Source organism: Chelon labrosus, assembly GCF_963514085.1.
Source record: "Chelon labrosus genome assembly, chromosome: 4".
NCBI classification, from domain to species: Eukaryota; Metazoa; Chordata; class Actinopteri; order Mugiliformes; family Mugilidae; genus Chelon; species Chelon labrosus.
Genome location: NC_140340.1, coordinates 26176951 through 26196472, shown reverse-complemented (window position 1 = coordinate 26196472; position 19522 = coordinate 26176951). Strand labels below are relative to the sequence as shown.

The window sequence follows — 19522 nt, the reverse complement described above, 5'->3', positions numbered from 1 at the left end:
AAGCTTTGCACGCAATACTACAACTAATCAGAGTAATTTTGGTGTAAACAAATTCAACTCCACAGGTCTCGGGTCATGTGTAAGACAATAACTCTTCGGGCGATCCCTGCCCACAGTTTCACTGGGCCAGCAGATCTTTGCCTGATCATAAGCTCCCAACCGAGGGGTTCCAGACCAACTTCCCACTACAAAAAATGTGTGGGCAGTGAAGCTGGTCTGGCTTCAAGGCTAATACACTAGTATGTAGTATATGGAGGCAAATCTAGGCCAAACATTTCATTAAGCTGAAAAACAGATTTGAAATTTAAAGATCAAATTTTCAAATTTTGATCTTGAACTTTTAAAATTACAACATTGTACTCAAACTAAAAGTAAGTGTAGTGAAGGTTTCTTTCAGTTTAGAGATCATTTTGATTCAGTTCTGGAATTTTTTTGAATAAATGACTAATTTTCATTTTTGACTGTTATTTATATTTTGATATTAAAGTTCAGTTGCAGATATTCTCACCTTTATACAGTTCTGAAACTTATTTTTGTTTTTCACTTTCTGACTGTACGTTTTTCAGTTTTACTCTTTTGGCCTTGATTTTGCATGGGGAGTGGCATATACAGTGAGAGGTACGTGGAATCATGAGTGACACCATGAAAACAACGGCTGAGGAACTTCCTCAATCACGTTGCCGTCATGAAAGAATTCCAGAACTGAATCAAAATCTACTTTAAACTGAAATAAACTTTCCCTATACTTACTTGAGTACGAGTATTTTTCAAGGTTCAAAATTTTGTCTTTCAATTTAAAATCTTTTTTTCCAAGTTAATGAAACTTTTGGCCCAGATTTGCCTCCATGCTAATAGAGCAGTTCAGTATTTTGTTCCAAAATGAAATGTCTCCACTACTGGTTAGACTGCCAAAAGGACGACTGAAACTTTGGCCCACTCTCCCCTCCCCAAAGCCGCCTCACCCAGACCCTCCACACACCTGCTCCCTGCTCTGTACAGATTTTAACCATACGGAGAAAACAGCATGGACAATTCACGTAGCATGAGAAGCCATTTGTGTTTTTCACTAATAAAAATTTACTTCACTGCCACTTTTTAAAATCCAGTGTTTGTGCTCTTGACTTTTAGACCATGGAGATTTAAAATTATTTAAAGAGAGTTGGTCAAAACCCGAAGGAAACAACTCCAGACGTAACGTTAACTAGCTAAAAGTCAACTGTCCACTATAAAAAAGATTTATTCGCTGATACGTTATTTAATCTTACATATTTTCATCATACTTATTACGACAATTTAAAGACAGACTGATACAAAACGCATGATCTTATTCTATGTGCCATATGCTGTATAAATAGTTTTTCATAGTTGGGATAGAATCATAATTACGCCTTGTGAAATATGTGAACAGTTTCTCCTGTCTACATCCAGTGAGTAAGACAAGGTTCTAACAGTTGTTATCATTTCGTTTGTTAGAAAATTACATGTCTTCTTCGTTGTTAAGTTGTTGTTTTTTTTTTTTTGGATAAATGAAGACTGATCAGTGCTATTTCAACTAAGCCTATGGATTGTCAGCTTTTTTGTGTAGAAATGATCATTAAATAAGACAGTAGTAATTAGAATAATTAATCTGAACATTTGCATATCATTTACCACATTTACATATCAGTTCTGCAGTACTTGGTTTTTAATTTGCATATTTCTTCCTGTCCTAATGAAGGGTCTAACTTTCACCTGTGCAAAGTCATGCATTTTGCTCTAAACCATAGCCAATGGACAGCTGGAGTTTCCAGAGGCACGGAATATCACATTTTATGAAGCAGTATCCCCAGATGTCTGGTGAGGTTAAAATCCTCATTACTTGTCATGGCCAGACCCCAACCCTTTGAAATGACACTGCCTAATTAGTGACGACAAATGACTGCAGAGTTAATTAACCAGAATGCTCCTTAAGGGGCATTATCAAATGTTTAAGAAATTAACAGATTGCCAGTTCACCAATTCTATGTAATTGATTTGTTCCCATTCAGGTTATGAACTCCTCTTTTTCCCCATCCATTTAGCTAACCATCCGCGAAGAATTTAAAGGGGAACTTTACAGTGTCCACTTCCATGAGCACAGGCTGAATCACAGAGAGCAGTCCTCAGAGGAACTGTCAGACTCATTTCCATACTGATTTCAGTAGAATGTTTTTCTGCTAATGAAGTGGCATTTTGCTACTTAACGGCAACTCATAAATACAGACTGTCACGCAATTGAACAAGCACTGTATAGTAAGCTGTAATAATAATAAAGCGAATGCACAGAAGCAGAATTTTGTCATAAACATGTCATAATAATCATGGGCAGATTTCCATTTAATGCCTGCCATGTATCGGGAGCATGCCTCATGAAACGTTAGCTGGCTAATTCGGAAAGCCTGGTCTCCTCTAGCTAATAAGAGTTGATGGCAGAAGTTCCTTTATCTATCCTCAACTCTGGCACCGTCTCCGTAGATTTGGATGAGAAGAAACAGCATGCAATACTAGTAAATCCTCACTGTAGGTTAACCAGCTGCAGTTAAAGAGTTAGGTGTATGAGAGTGTTCAGGTTGATTAGGCTATACTTCTGCTGTAACTGGCTTTAAAAGTCATGAATATTTCTTTGCAGAGCTCACAATTATATTGTGGATCACATTTAAAAAAAAAAAAATCATAAAACCATTCAGCTATTAAAAAAAAGAGACAAATTATAAAATTCTCTTTGTATGGCATAAAATATGTGCTCTTTGGTCTCATTACTACTACTACCACCCGCTTGTAGATTTCTATGCCCTTGCCTCTTAAAAGCTAAGGTCGTGCCCAGGCTATTTAAGCATAGAGAGAAGTGACATCTGCCCGTTACAGAGCTGGGGATAGAACAGTTGAGCAGAGATAGAGGCGGGAGCAGTAGAGCATGGCTCCGGATTTAGATCAGTGAGATTTGCATCATTGGCAGGTCTTTAGGCAGGGCAGGTCTAATCTCCTGCAGACAGGCTTAAGAAAGGAAAACCTGACTGTTGTGTCTCTACAGATAGGGATTTCAGTAATTAGCATAGTTAATAATTGGAGGGCGCGGAGAGTCATATTCAAAGGTGTGGGGTTTAAAGGGAAGATAACACACTCAAAAGAAGGAGGTAATACATGGGTGCACAACTATGTTAAAGTTCACACCCACAAATATGAACTTGAGAGCAACAATTCATTAACTGCTATCATACACCATTTGAGCTATAAAAATGAATCAGTAATGTTAAAATGGAAATCTTTGAGTTGGGCTGTGGAAACAGAAAATGTTAAGTTCTACAAGTCAGAGTTCGGAGCAAAATAAACTATTATCATATTTATAAAGAAGTCAGGCAATCGTTTTCTTTCCCCCATCAAGAATTGTGATCTAATTTTATGCTGCAGACAGGTACTGTGAACAGCAGGGCAAGGTGAAAGGTGTTGGTTAACTTGCTGAAAAGCTGGTGTGCAGTCCGTCACCTGCAGCTCTTCATCCAATGGCTCACTGTGGTTGCCACGTCTTGTTCCATTAATTCCTGCAATAGTTAAAATTTATCGCCTCTCCCATCTTGTTTGCCTTTTTGATGAACGTGGTAGGAAGTGTAAGACCACTAAACTTCCTTTTACTGCTTCTTGATAAAAGTCAACTGGTATTCTACCAGTTAAGTAGAATACTTGAGCTCCAGCAGTAGCAAAATGTTCATATCCAGATATCCGTTTGAAAAGATTACATTAGCAATCACTTAATTCAGAATTATTCCACACCCAGATTATAAAATAGAACTACAGAAATACTTTAATCTGTGGGCCATGGGTTCAGTCACCACCTCATTCAGTGATAGATCGTGACAGATGGTTAACATTTTTATATGAACATCTCTGAGATTGCAACTTTAATAAGAGCCCCAATTGTCTAGTTTATTAATAATAATAAAATTTAAATAAAATGTTTTCACAACTTTAACCCTCATCATTGCACCAGCGCCAAGGTTAAACAAACCAGAAGGTTAAATTTTGACTTCTAGCCAAACTATCTGGAGTTTTATAAGTACAACTACTGATGGGGTATGCTTTTTAACTTTGCCATTAGCTTTTTTACGGTGTCTTTAACAACAGTCTCGGTAGCCATTTTGCTCTGCAACATAATGTTTACACTCACACAGTAAGTCAAAACTGCCTTTATTACACGTAACCCATTTCAATCAGGCAGCAGGTTGGACCATCAAAATGTTCTCTCTCTGATAGTGTCAATCAGATCCCCATAACTTGCAAAAAGTTCACACATGATGGCAATTTTATAATGGCATTTTGAAATATAAATCAAACTTAGAATGTGTTTGAACGTCTCATTTCCAAGATGATGGATAAGCTGAACATCGCTTTTCATGAATTACGGCTGTCTGTAATCACCGACATTGTTTTCTCAACCAATTTTCGGCATCACTCCCACTTCTCCTTCATTATCTACACCGGAGCAACAGCAGAAGTTAAGGTGATGGGAGTGCGCTCACTCATTGCATTCTCCATTTCAGAGGCTGGCAACATTTCCTAATGACTGCAGCCCCTCTAAATTATTGAAAAAGCCTAAGCACCTCACCAGCTACAGAAATGGCTATTAACCTTGTTGAGCGATATTCAAATCCAGTTAGAGCTAACTTCGTCCTCCAGTATCCCTCGCGGGGAGGAAATGTAAATGTGTTCTTGCTGAGACAGATGGGGAAGCCTCCCGTCGTTTGAAGTTCCAGCAAAAGAAGTCGTTGCAAGCAGAGGACTCTCCACCCTCCTCTGTAAAATATTCAGGACCGAGTCTCATTGAGCCACCTTTCTTCCCAGCGCACACCTTCAAACCATGCTGGGCTTCGTCACCGTTGGGTTATTACTAGGCACGACCACCGTACAAAAAAAAAAGTAAAAACTTAGCAAACGTTTACAAATTCACCACTGTGCAGCGACATTGAAAAACAGCCTGAGGATTATCTCACTGCGCAGACAAGAACTGAGGAGATTTGATTTATATATGAACATGAGAGAGAGAGAGAGAAAATTATGAGCTTTATGAACATCCTGGAGCCTAACCATCTGAATATTGTGATGTCCTCTGCATTGTTGCTGACAAATCGTTGCAAATTTATTTCCGTAGCTTAGCTGCCATACTGTCAAAGACTATTTGTTTCTATTGCAGCGTTACCTGGCTGTCAATCAGTTCAGGATCTGATATGGCGCTACAGACCAGAGAGACTCCCTGATCATTACTCTTATCACCTGGCACGAAAAAGAGAGAGAGCGCAAAAGAGAAAGTGTGAGAGAATCAGAAGACAGGCCAGTATAAGAGTCCATATATGTGAGATTAGAAGTTTTGGAAGACTTTACAATTTATGGATACGCCACTGCTGCAACAAGTAAAACAAAACTCTTTTTACACTTAAGTATTAAAGGCGTCTTGTATGTAGATTATGTCTGAACACGATATACTGTAGGTTGGAAAAGCAAAGGTTGGAAATCCCACACATCTCAGTCAGCTGCGTTTTATTTGTTTTCATTCAATTCAGCTGTAATAAGTTAGTTAATTTCTGTAATTAAATGGAAAATTTGACAGAACTTGTACATAGTCCTAATTATTTCTATTTAGTTTTAATCTAATTTCTTAATTGCTACATCTACAAACCTATTTAATGGTATTTAACAGCCTCTCAGAAGCCTAAAGGGTCCACTTTTGCCAATGAGATATGATATGACAATCTCATTCTGACCAGGGGCTTTGAGGATACTGGATCAAATGGCATTCATTAAGTTAAATGAGAGAAAGTGTGTCTTTGATGTTTAATCAGTAATAATAAATAACTTGAAATGACACTGTGTATTCTTTAAGAACACATTTTTACAAACTAGGGCTGCAACAGCTTTTTTCAGTTGATTAATTTGTTGGTGAGTGTTGAGTGGTGGATTAATCCTTTGATTAACCACTAAATAATAAACAGAAGCTCCTCTAATAAACTTTAATCAAACTAAATTATGACATATATGAACATGATATTTTTGAATGAAAACCCTATTTCATACTGTATTTTCTGCCAAATAATACTCTTCAACAAAAGTTGTGATTTATTCAGTGTAATTAGGAAAGATGTGTTTTTACTATAGTGTTAAGTATGCCTTAACTTCAATGACTTCTACTCATTGTAATTGGAAATGCAACTGTATTTTCCTGTAGGTTACCATTCACCAATTAATATATATGTGAGAGGAAATAGAAAAACACCCGCAGGCACAGGTAGAACATGTAAAGTCCACATAAAACGACCCCAGCTGGCCAGTAGGATGAAACCCAGATCCTTCATGCTGTGATGCAAACCACGGCTAAAGGTTGCTGACACCAATTTAGAACAGGACAGGTCTAGATCCAGGTGTTAGAAAACATTTTCACACGGGACCTTTCACTTATTGGGTAAAAACTTATTTTAGAAGATGTATAGTATGTATAGTATGTACAGTAAATGCAACCTGAAGTGTGCATTTCCTGCTATTGTGCAAACAGTGTTGGTACAATCAACAACATACATAAACAATAAGGCAATCATTTGGGAATTATGGCAACCCAATCTTACAACGGCATGTCTACACGGCAGGCTTAGAGTGAACAGCACATTAGCACAGCAGCAGCAGCAGCTTCAGTGCTCTGCGTACATATGTCTACACAGGAGGCGTTCTGGCAAATCGCTGAGTTGTAAAGTCACCCACATTTTGGAAGTGCTCAGAGCCAAACACACAATCACTACAGTTAAGCTGGATACACGTATGGAAATAAGCTTGGAGCATAAAAATACGCTTTGGCTTGGGTTTACAATGCAAGTGAAATAAAAGCCATTACTTGGCCCGTGCAGGCACCTGGATTCATTCAAACGGCGGCTTATTTACTTCTGTGAGGCGCATGCGAGATGGACAAGAAAAAAAATAAAAATAAAAATAAAATAGGTCTGAAACTCTCCTGTGTTGAGACTGCATCAATCAGTTCAGAGCTTACATTAGCCAGAGACAAATATTCATTTCATATTTATATATTTATGGACTTTATGGGCTGTTTAAACAAAAAGCAGGACTTTCTGGGTTAGGTTCCATTATCATTATTTTCTAAAAGGTTTGAGACAACAGCATTAAGAGCAGTGATCGGAATAACAGCGTTAAAATAAACGGCATTACTAACAGAGGTGAAGTTGCCGTTTTCAGGGTGGAAGTATAGGCACTACTTTAACCTCACTGAGGTAAAAGGCAAGAACGTACATCTGAAGTGTACATTACGCTCAGGATAGTATTTAAACTTTTTTTTTTTTTTAGTAACGCAATAGTTACTTTCCCTGGTAACTAGTTACTTTTATAGTGGAGTAATTCAGTTACTAACTAAGTTACTTTTTTGGAGAAGTAACTAATAACTATAACTAATTAGTTTTTAAAAGTAACGTGCCTAACACTGATTAAGAGCCATAAGAAATCAGAAAGCTATGAGCTGCAGTCGATAAGAATTCGTGCCCCAGCTTTTTTATTAGGAATATACCAAGCACTTGGTATAACATGAATTTATTGTTTTACTCCTATATAAATTGAACACATTTTCATTTATTCATTCAGCGCAGTCCATTTTGCTCTATTCACAAGAGCCATTAAAAACACCCTAGTCCACTCAGTATGAAATCTGTTCTAAATGTCAAGATAAAAGCCTTGCATCAGTACCAAAAATCCATCAGGACAACACAGCAAAAGAAGACGTGAAAAGGCAACGTGAGATTGCAAAAGGTCAACTGCGCAGTTAACACAGTGGCAAACAGAGTGAACCTACTTGGCTGGAGTTATGTTTACAGTGTCAACAGGTCCCGGCTTTGTCCTTCCTGTATGGACATCCGTATAGCTGTTACAAACATTTGTACGGGCACACAAGAACACATCTCACACTGCGACCGAGCAGAAAAATATCAAACAGACAACACCGTTTGCAGCAGAACATGCTGATTTATTCATGTTGTTGCCCTGAAGCTTTGAAATTCATTATGAAAACACAACTCCGCTTCATTCTCTACAAGACTGCATTTGTTTGCCAGTCGGTACGAGGCAGGGAGATTCATTTCCGACTCATTTTTAAGTCTTCAGCGGCATTAGGTTAATGCCGTTTGCAATCATTAGGCCACATGCTTTGTTTGCTAAATGGATGACGATGCAACTGTAATCATTTGCCATTGTGTGCATACACAGACCTAATCGGATGAATTCTGTGAGCTCTTGTGTTGGCTCACAAACAGACCAAAGTGCAGGATTTAACCTTTTCATTGTGGTCTTGTCTTAAATTGAGTTGCAGTGAGAAACTTTGAGCTATGTCTTGGTGGCAGGTAGTGTTCAAGAACAGCATGTCTCCTTAAGTTGCTTTTTTTTTTTTTTACTTGCATGCATTGAACAATTTACATGTGCTCACACAGCTTTTATATATATATATATATATATATATATATATATTAAAGATTTAAAAAGAGCCTTTACTTGCATAAAAACGTGTCAATCTAAAACTAGCAGGTACACAGACATGTACAAATGTAGTATGATAACGCCGAGAGTGACAGATAAAATCTGTATTTAGCAACATTCACACAGAAAAGCATTTGTAAAGTGTTCCGGGGCGTTTTTTGTTTTCTTAAAAGTTCCTGTCGAATAACGATAATGACATGCACGATTACTGTTAATGCGGGGCTTGAAGGTTACAACGAGGAGAGTGGTTACACCACACCACCAGTGGACTGTCACACTGTTCAACTTTGATCTGTCAGACTCTCCACCGTTACCCTGCTAGCACGGTGGCTACGCTAACAGCTTGCTGAGCCGATGGCAACGGACGCACAACAACACAACCAGCCAGAGAGACGCATTCTTGGCAACACAAGCCGCAATGCTACCTTGAGTTTGTCGAGAAGTATGTGCTTCGATGTAGCTGTCCTCAGTCCTCTCGCTGCAGCCTGGGATGCCATGGATGCCGCCATGTTTGACACGCAAAAGCGACGAGAAATGACGTCGGAAGCATATGAGAGCTGAGGCGAGACATTCATAGGCCAAAAGGCAAATGTGGGCGGGGCTTAAAGAAGAGACGCGCACACGGTCCGGAGTTCAGTGGACGTGTATGCTGTTTGTACAGGTGTAAGAGGTGCATGCAGAGGTGGACTACAACTAGTGCCACATTCTACATTTAAAATACACCCTGTCATCAAAATTCATACTTCTTAAGTCCAGCCATGATTTCTAAACTACTTTTTAAAGCTATTATTTTCTAAGAAAAAATAAACCCACCTTGGTGAACAGAAGAAAACATATGATTCATTATATTCAGTGTCATTAATCTTAAATGATCCATTTTTCTACTACCTCATATTTTAGAGGAATACAATAGGCATTATTGAAAGAGGTAAAGAAGTATTGATTTTCCCTTGTTATCCCACCCACTCCTCTCCTGCAGTGCTACAGCCGCTACAGCTACCACTGTGTGCATCCTCAGTATTGTTTCTGGGAATCTTGTCTGAACAATTCACCTGGACTATTAGGGGAAAATATCCAACTGTGATTTTTTTTTTTTTAAGTCAATCTTTCAAAATCTGTACTAGCTTTCATGTGGTGGATCATTACTATATGAGATACCACCAAATATATCAGCTGTTCTGTATTCTGCTGCAAAGATGTGAATTTCTCACAAGGTGTATTGATGGCACAAGTCATAATAATCTCAATAAATAATCCAGATTGGGGACATAAATCATAATAATCTAAATAAATAATCCCTGGGTCAAATGCTCTGCGTAACATATATCATAAATCCATAGACTGTAAATTGCAGACTTATCTTCTTCTTCTTCTGTATCCGCTTGTCCTGTGAAGGGTCTCCAGGGGGGGCTGGAGCCTATCCCAGCTGTCATCTGGTGAGAGGAGGGGTACATCCTGGACAGGTCTCCAGTCTATCACAGGGCTAACACAGAGAGACAGACAACCATTCACACTCACATGCACACCTACGGCCAATTTAGAATCACCAGTTAACTAGCATGTCTTTGGACGGTGGGAGGAAACCAGAGTACCCAATTGCAGACTTAACGATTTGCTATTTGCATTGTTTCAAATAGCAATTTTGTTTGAAATTGATTAATTGTTTGGCTTTACTTTTAATCGCCCAAGTAGGAGGATTGTGATAGCCACAGTACTTAGTTTTTTAATATGCATACACATGTACTACATTTATACAGTAATATTTTAGTCATGGGAAGAGGTCTGTGTGCACCAATCACATAATTATACTTATTTATTCATATTTATGAAAATCTAGTGAGCACTTTAATTGGATAATTCATTCATTCATTCATCTTCTGTACCCGCTTATTCCTGTTAAGGGTCGCGGGGGTCTGCTGGAGCCTATCCCAGCTGTCATCGGGCGAGAGGCGGGGTACACCCTGGACAGGTCGCCAGTCTATTAATTGGATAATTGTAGATTATAATTCAAATATCAATCAGTCCTGTAAGAAAATGTCCTGTAAATCTTAGTAACGTAAAGCACGGCAAGGAAATGAGTAATATATAGCTGTGGGGGAAATATTGTATAGTATGTTTCTTTACTCTGCAACTGACCCTTTGGATTTTCTTTGCAGTCGTCTATGTCTGTACAAAAATCACAGTACATTTTCGGGGGCTGAATCAAATATTCAAATTGCACATTTAAATCATTCAATCAATTTACATGAAGTGAGCAGACGATAAAAAGGCCCGTCATGGATGTTGAGCGTCGGATGCGCTCTGGCTAAATCCAGCATGTGACCTTGCGAGCAGGACAAACAATCACTGTGCTCAGCTGAAAGGTATTGGTAGGGAGGCGAGTTAGAGAGCGTGGGATGTGTGAGCTGATCTTGTCTGAATAGCTAAATAGCCCACTCACATAGTCCTCCAGAGCCCTCATTACATGCCGCATCTTGAAAGGGCAGAGAGGGCAAACCGATCATAAAGAGCAGTGATTATGACAGAGGGAGAGAGAGAGAGGGATGAGACACTCACTTAGAAACCATCAGTGTCAGCAGGCTGGAGAGGACAGGACAGAGGGGAGGAGAGGGTGATGAACAGCTACAACCAAGAGATCTTTCCCTGAGCGCTGTTATGGTCACATAACTAAGTCTACATGATAAAACCTTGAGAAACTTTTAAAATGTGCAAATGTGAACCACTTTCATGTCAAGTGGGAGAGAATTTCCCTCATGTTTATTTAACGCTTTTGCTCTTAACCCCCTTTTTGTGGATGAGAGCTTTTGATAGTCAGTGATCCATATTCCACGCAGTAATATATTCTTTGGCATGCCGACCTTTTTAATGCAACCACGGTAGGACCACAAATGAAGTGAAAAGTGCTGCACTAGCATAATGCCTCGGCATGTCAACAAATCCTGCCGAATGTGTGAAGCGTCTGCCCTGTCCCTTTGTGTCAGTCAAGAGTAGCATGCTAAACCTAAGTCTAAGAAATCACAAAGAGACAAAGCAGAATAACTAAAAGATGATTCACTTGAGAATTCTCTGGCTTTTCTTTTCTTTTTTTTCTCCCTTTGTCTCTCCAGGGTCTTTTTTTTTCCTCTCATGGGAATTGATATTCAGACAGGTTTGTCAGAATATCAATGGCCCTAACTAATGCAATTCAACATTTCTCATTTGGGATGTTGTCACGTCTCTCAGAACAAAAACTGTGGTTTTGTGTGTAGTGATAGCAATCATGTCATTATTTTGCGAGAATAAAAAGCAACTATACTGCCTTTTCAGTTTTAAATTTTTAATAGACTCTTCACAAAGAGGCCACAAAGACGCTGCAGTAATATCTACTATATCTTTACATGACATCAAAACATTCATAATTGCTTCGATAGATGTGTGCTCTGAAGTAACATAGTGTGGAAACACAACATCGACATCAGGTCCAAAGTTAAATACATCACTGGAAAGACAAGGCATTCTGTTCCTGCTTTAAAAGTTTAATTAAAGCAAAAATACACACACTAAACACCAGGCTTAAATCTAAGGGCTAATGGAAGCAACACACATGGCTGATGATCGTCTGTTTTCTGGAGTGTCAGTGGTCCTAGTCTTTTCTGGCGTATCCTGACCTGCACCACTGGCACAAGTCTGAACACCTGAGATCAAAAAGTTCAAAGGGAAACCAAAAGGTTCTCGTCTTCGTTTTGCATCTTCATCTTATATAAAAGTTCAAATACACATTTCATTGATACACTTTCACAACAATATGATCATCGAGACTAAACAGAAACTGAGACAAACTGATCAGCATCATCCAGGAGAGGTCAGCTCTGTATGACGGTTTGTAACTCTTCCTAGCTTCCTAGACTCGCAGCTAATAGTAGCTCTTCTGATTTTCCTTTCATGCCAGTGTAAAGCTAATATACCAGTTGGCCTTTGGCAGTAATGTTTGTGCTGTGTTCAAGTACAAGTTTGTTGCCGGTAGTTATTTGATGTAAGTTTGGTGTGTCTACACTTTTAAAGATTATGGCCAAGAAGGTGTCAGCCACTGCCAGCCATAAACAAGATAAAATAAGATAATCCTTTACTTCATCCTGCAGTGGGGAAACGTGCAGTGTTGCAGCAGCATATTTAAGGACAGTGCACAAGGCAAGGAAAAGTAAACATTAAATAATACAAAAAGAGCAAATTAAATAGTAGTGCTTCGTTTGTGGTCTCCTGGGAGCAGGCTTGGTTGTACAGCCTCACAGCAGCAGGAAAGAAGGACATGTGGTAACGCTCCTTCACACAAGCAGGTGACTGCTGAAGTTGCTGCCGTGCTGTTATACTGCCATGGAGTGGGTGGGACTGATTTTCTATCAGCGATAACAGCTTTGCTTCACCCACCACCTCCACAGGCTCAAGAGGGCAGCCCAGAACCAGTCGGTCAGCCACTGAGATACTGCTGCTCCAGCAGACCACTCCATAGAAGATGGCTGATGCCACCACAGAGTCATAAAAGGACCTCTGGAGTGCTCCATGCACCACGAAGGACCTAAGTGATATATTTAAGATTCCCTTTATATGAGTAGATTACATAGAGATTTAGATTTTAAATGTTGCATGTCTTTGCTTGGGTGTTTTAGTGTGACTCTGTAATGATGTTTAATATGGCTTACTATGATACATAAAACTATAACAGATACAGTATATTCCAGTGGATGAGGTATTCATCAATATGATGTTAAAAAACACAGAAAATAAACAATTTCATTAACAGATTGCTCTAGAAAAGAACTATTAATGCAAATATTTAAAACAAATTTGCAAAAAAGAGTTCTCTCTGTTGCTGGTTTACCTCCTCTATTTCCTTACCTGCCCTTTGCAGGCTGAAATTGGATCAGCATCCACAATATTTAATGACTACCTAAACTGAGTTATGCGCAGTCAAACTCTTCTCCAGCGATCTATCTCAAGCCGCTGCCTTTAAAAGCAGCCCTCTTCTTACCCCTGACTTCAGCTAAGAGAGTTAGTGACTAATGTGCGCAGAAGGTTTCTTGTCTTACTATCAGAGAACACGAGAGCAAGCCTACTTTACAAACAAATCCCTCTTTTTTTCTCCTAAGAGCAGGACTAGCTCCTTTAGGTCGAGGGTTGTCTCTCTTGAGGCTTTTTTTTCCCCCCGCCACGCACCAGTGAAGAACAAAAAAAAGGTGTCTCCCTGGCTCTTCCCGGTGCGCACTCATTATTTTTTATGCTAACATCAGACAGACAGCAGTTCATTCACTACAGAGGACACTCATGAGTCAGGTCTGTGTTCAACAGCGTTTGTCTCTCTGGCTGTGTGATGTCTTACACAGGCTTATTATATTGCGCCAGGAACTGAACCAATAAGGTTTGTCCTCTGTTTCTATCACATTTTATTGATCTCCATTGGAGTTCACAGTATGTCACAGTCAGAGCACTGTATGTAATGCCCCAGTATCTTGCGTGCTGTATGAGGAGAGCATCAAATTATTTTCTTCACTTCGTAAATGCCCAACTTTGCATCAATGGCCCGTTCTGGAGTATGCTATCTGCTGGTGGACCTTGGGGAAATGACTACATCAGACTACACTGTTAGCCCAGTAGCAACCACGGTTATTATAGTTAACAAAAACGAACGAAATAACGAAAACTAAAACTGAAAAAACAATTTCGTTAACTGAAATAAATAAAAACTAAAATTAAAAGTGTGTAAAAGTGTATTGCGTGTTTAGAAAATTAACTAAAACGAACTGAAATTATAGATATAATTCCCTTCGTTTTCGTCTCTGTCAATTTAATTATAAGCCTCAACTGGTTGGATTCATATGAACGATTTATTCTGCTCTGGCAGTTTTACGCCAGCTGGCAGCAGCAGCACCTTACGACACCTCACGGTCCGTGACGTCACCTGGCAGCACCATGGCGGTTGCAGCAAAACCTGGGAGAAAGCGGCAAAGTCCTGTATGGGACTTTTTTGAATAGGACGACAAGAAAGATAAAAGCAAGTGTCTTGTAGTGGAAACAGACTGTGACAAAATATGTGGCTTGCTTCTCAAGGGGAGAAACTCCGCGAAGCTCAAAGTATTATTATACAATACTCACCCTGACCTTTTTGAATCCTGCACCTGACAAATAACCCAAAGTATGAAAAAACTAAAACTAATAAAAAACTAAGCATTTTTGGAAATATAAAAACTAGCAAACCCACGCTAAAAACTAATTAAAACTAACTGAATTGGAGGGAAAAAACGAAATAAAACTAAACTAAAATGAAAAATCCAAAACTATTACAACCTTGGTAGCAACAGCCACTCTTCAGAACTAAATATATGCAGTATGGAAAGGTACAAACCCAATAAAAACAGCTGTTAGAGGACTATGTCTATATTCATAGAATCTAGGGTTACTGTACATAACCAACAAAACCAACCATACAAGTTACTAAGACTGAAACTGAAAATAAAAAACAATATGTTGTCAGTCTGTTCTATTTGTATAACATATGTGATAACATTCTAACAATATTTCATGTTGGTGCTGGCTCTGTGGGTAATAATAATGTTTCATTTTTTTCTTGTCCTCTCTTTCCCTTCTTCTCCTTCCCTCATTCTCCCCAGAGGAACGTGAGCGATTGTGGAGGCAGAGCAACTAATTTGCGGTTTCCCTCAATAATCTATTGTCAGTTTCCACTCAGTGAGCGGCAAGCCAGTGGAACACCAGAGATGAAGAGCCACAGTTCCCAAAAGGCTGTGTGGTTAGCTCCAACTCCTCCCTCACACCTAAATAACGGCTAACAACTTGCAGCTAAAGGCTGACACCCTCCTTTCCAGAGTGAGGACCACACTGTCAATCTCTGTTCATCTGCCATTCCTCCCTCTCTTTTTAGTTCAGCCTCGGGTGTCTCTGTCTTTCTCTGTTTCCACTCTCTGCGTTACTCACACTTGCACTCTTTGCTTGCCCTTTGTTGTTTTCTCGATGCATCTTTGTTTCTACTTCCTCTGTTCCATGTGTGTTCATGTGTCTTCTTTTCTCTCACCTGCCTGTTAACCACACTTCCCAGATTTGAACTCAAAAGAGAATTCTGCATAGACCCCCCTGCCCGAACGTCAGCAGGACCATGACAGCGAGGCTTTGCCCATCTCATTAATGTGACTGGCTGGACAGCACAGCAGATCACCAGAGAAAGAAGGAAGAATCCTCGAGCATCCAAAAGCTTTCCTTCTCTGTCTGCCTGTCTTACACTCGTACGGAACCCGGACACTTTAATGACCCTCTCTCTGGCAGAATGCAGATAGGTCTTTTCATTTTATTCACCTTGCACTCACACTTCATCTCACAGCCTTTTAGAAAAGCAGAGATGGCCAAGCGCCAACTTGTTTGACCTCTGTGAATATATGTATATGATGCACTGAGGCCAAAAGTACTGGTAGTGCATGCAAGAGTAAGAGCACAACTATACACACAAGTTCTAAAAGTAAGTATTCAGCCTTGTAGCGGAACTGTGATCCTGCTGAAATCTCGAGTTTTAGACTCCGTGTTTACATATAGATTTATGTGGCTTGAGCTAGCCAGAGAGCAGTTTTGTTTTCTATCTGACAGAATACCAAATGAGTGAGAGAGATGGGGAATTAATGCACTTAACTGCTGAGTCAACAGGCACAGAATCTAGCAGCTTAGTTGCACAGACAGCAAGCAGACTGCCTAACAGGAAAATTAAAATAGGCAAGAAAGATGTTACAGAGAGCTGGGAGTGACAGAGAACGGACAAAAAGAGAAAGTGAAGGGGCGGAGAGGGGGTCATGGCCACCCTGTGCTCAGCACATCTTTTGATATGACAGACGGCAAACATAATTAGTCATCATTTTCTATGCTAACCCTTGGAGTTCCCAATGTCACAAAGATGCATATGTATAAGTCTGAGCCCATTTGCGCCCAAAGAGTTGGAAAAGATTATGACACAGTAAATATATTCTACTCCAGAAGAAGAGCGGGGCAGACTTCCCCTGTGTTGACTGCCATACCCCAGCATTACCCACCATAACTTTTACTTTTCTGCCGTAAAATCCATAACAGCCGAAGAACATAAGATTGCCAAAGCTTGGCTTGTGTCTGCTCTGAATGTCAGTGCTGGAGAGTAAATCAATACAGCAACAGGAGCTGCCACATCTTAGCTATCTCTCTCCCCCAGATGTCTGTCAGCTACACTCAGCTGGAGGCCCTCCATTAATGTGCTGTGGAATAACATAGTCAGTCCCATGCTTGGAGACAGATGCATCAAACAGCGCTTGTGAAGTATTGGGTCTATGTGTGTGTGATGTTCCTGTAGGTTTTGCAGCAGTTCCCTGGATGGAAATAACCGGCCTGGATCAAAGCAGGAGAGATATAATATTGTGATATCACATGAGAGAAGCCGTCTTGGAGGTGACTGATCTGTTAATCACGTATGCATGACAGTAAATGCATGTAACAACAAGGCGGGGGATCTTAGAACAGCAGCAATGCCATGCAGATCCTGTGCATTAAGGGCTTTGCTGCAGTGCAGCAGGAGGGGGCTATAGAGGCTTTTTCATATTTCCACAAAGGAAAAGCGAATGCTGACAAACTCTCAACTTCAACAATATGAAGAGAGGTGACATCTGAAATTCTGCCTTCAATGGATGGCCCTGTTTTATTTCAGGCTTCGCTATCACACGCGGCGTGGCTCACTGCACTGGGGAGCGTGGAATTCAAAACCCAAACAAAACCAAACAGACAAACATGCACGGACACCCCTGAACATGCACGTCCCCCAACACACACACCAAAACACACAAACGCAAACAGCCTTAGATGTGCATATGAGAGTCAGAGGAGCCGGACTCCTTCACAAGCCTGTGAGCACATGCTGCGCCACCTTCGTCACCTTCAAGGAGGACTGGGTCAAGCTTGAAAACTTTTAGCTGCTCGCCTTTTGCCTTTCATTCCCCTTATGAACCTCCTGCACACCGGCACCATCCCCGCCTGTGACCTCAACAGAGCAGCAGGAGGCCTCTCATCCATTTCCCTCTGAAGGTGATATCTTCACATGGACAAGAAGATGTGCAGGCAGACAGACGGGGCTGTGTTGGCCAGCCTCTAAAATCATGAAACATAAAGTAAACATGATAGTCGCACATGAAGCTTCAGGCATGTTTTGACAGACAGAGTGTCCTTTTTGAGCGTCTTCATGACCATCATGCTCCCCATCCCAGGACAGGCATGAAAAATGCATGCAGATGGAAGGGTGGGAAATGTCAATAGAGAAATCAAAGCAATCAGGTTGGTGCTGAAGGGGATATTGGTGTGATAAATCATGTTCTTCCTGACGAAGGTCACAGAGGTGGGAAGAGGAGGAGGAGGAGGAGGGGGAGGAGGAGGAGGAGGCTGGGACGGGAAGGTGGGAAGAGGGGCACACATGGCAAGGTGCCGTGTGCTCCAGCATACGCCTCAGGGAATGGCTTGAAGAGACACTTTATTCAAGGGTGCGATTCGGAGTGTGACTCTTGATGCAAAGTCATTTGTGGCACAGTGACCTTCGAAGGGGCCCGTTCTCTCTGTGTGTTGTTTCTTTGATTTAAGCCTTGTGTTACTGCCTCTCTCTCTCTCTCTCTCTCTCTCTCTCTCTCTCTCTCTCTCTCTCTCTCACGGGAAATGATGACAGATACACCCATGGGCTTGAGATTAGCTCAAAAGGAGATTATTGCCTACATCAGAAAAGCTGCTATACGCTGCAAGATCATTGATGGATAATGGTTCCTAAAATGGTTTTCTGGGCAAAATGATATTCAAATGCATTTTTCAGAAGAGAAAATGTTTTCTGTTGCTGCCGTTTCAGCACGCCGACACATGATGATCAAACTTTTTGGTTTTCATCACATAATATTGTTGGAAATAGCAGTTGGTTGTTTACCATATACTTCCATTCCCAGATGCCAAGTGAAGTATTTTTTAAATAATGGAACGACCGCAAGCGGATGCAAATGCCATCTCAATAGCTAACACCTACAGTTCACACAGCCCTTCCACCTTAACGGCTGATGAATAACTAAAGCACAGTAACACTCTCCTTGTGGATGAGGGAAAGCGAAGGAGGGAGTTATCTGAGGCTCCATTAACCTTGTTTGTGTAGAGGCACCTCCACTAGCCTAAGCCCACATCGCAAGGGGAACCTCAGGGGACCCTCCACTAATTAACCTTGTGGAGACACCCTCAGTAGAGGGAGGCTGGGACCAGAATAATAAGGAGGCCTTTGCCAGGCCATTAGCAGGAAGATTAACACATCCAACTTTCAAGTAGCTTTTTGACACAAAACCAATATTTGTCTGAACTGGCTTGGGCCGTGGTGTGACACAGCTGAATTATAAGTGACACGTGCGTTTCTGCCTCCCACGAAGCTCACCCATCACACAGAGCTTTTTCTGTTCAGCCCTCATAGGCTTACATGAACATCTGTAAATAACACACGCATTATAATATATGCAACATCTGATGCATACTCATCGCATCACTCACTGGAAAACCTTGATAAATTACAGTTCAGTCTGAGATACAGAAACGCTGGGGAAGAAATACACATGCAATACACACCTACAGGCAGTTTTGACTCATTAATTCACTTGACCTGCATGTCTGGACTGTGTGATCACAAGTAAACACCCCGCAGCACAGAGCTGGTTCTTTAATTTCATTGTGGTATTATACTTTTCTTGAGTAGAGTCAACTGGGAAAAGTAAATCTTTCTTATTTATATCTTTCCATTTTCTTTTCTTTCCTTTTTTTTGTTTGTTGATTAACAGTCTGTCAAATCCACATGGTCCACAATTCAAGTCCAATCCATGTGTTGTAGCAGAGAGGGCTCCAGAATCTGACCTTTAAAAAAACAGAGTGGTAAAAGCCAACACTGAACGCTCCATTGAAAACTGAACAAAGAGGGGCGTACCTTTGAAATCAG

The 19522-nt window shown here is 40.5% G+C and overlaps 1 protein-coding gene across 1 annotated transcript in view; it reads right to left on the bottom strand.

Annotated features, from left to right (window-relative positions):
* Window positions 1-9045, bottom strand: part of suclg2 (succinate-CoA ligase GDP-forming subunit beta) — a 100753-nt gene extending 91708 nt beyond the window's left edge. The window contains exon 1 of the mRNA XM_084542158.1: window positions 8955-9045. Coding sequence (XP_084398284.1) covers window positions 8955-9038 — 84 coding nt within the window. The 5' untranslated portion in view covers window positions 9039-9045. The remainder of the gene's footprint in view (window positions 1-8954) is intronic.
* Between the last annotated feature and the right edge of the window lie 10477 nt (window positions 9046-19522).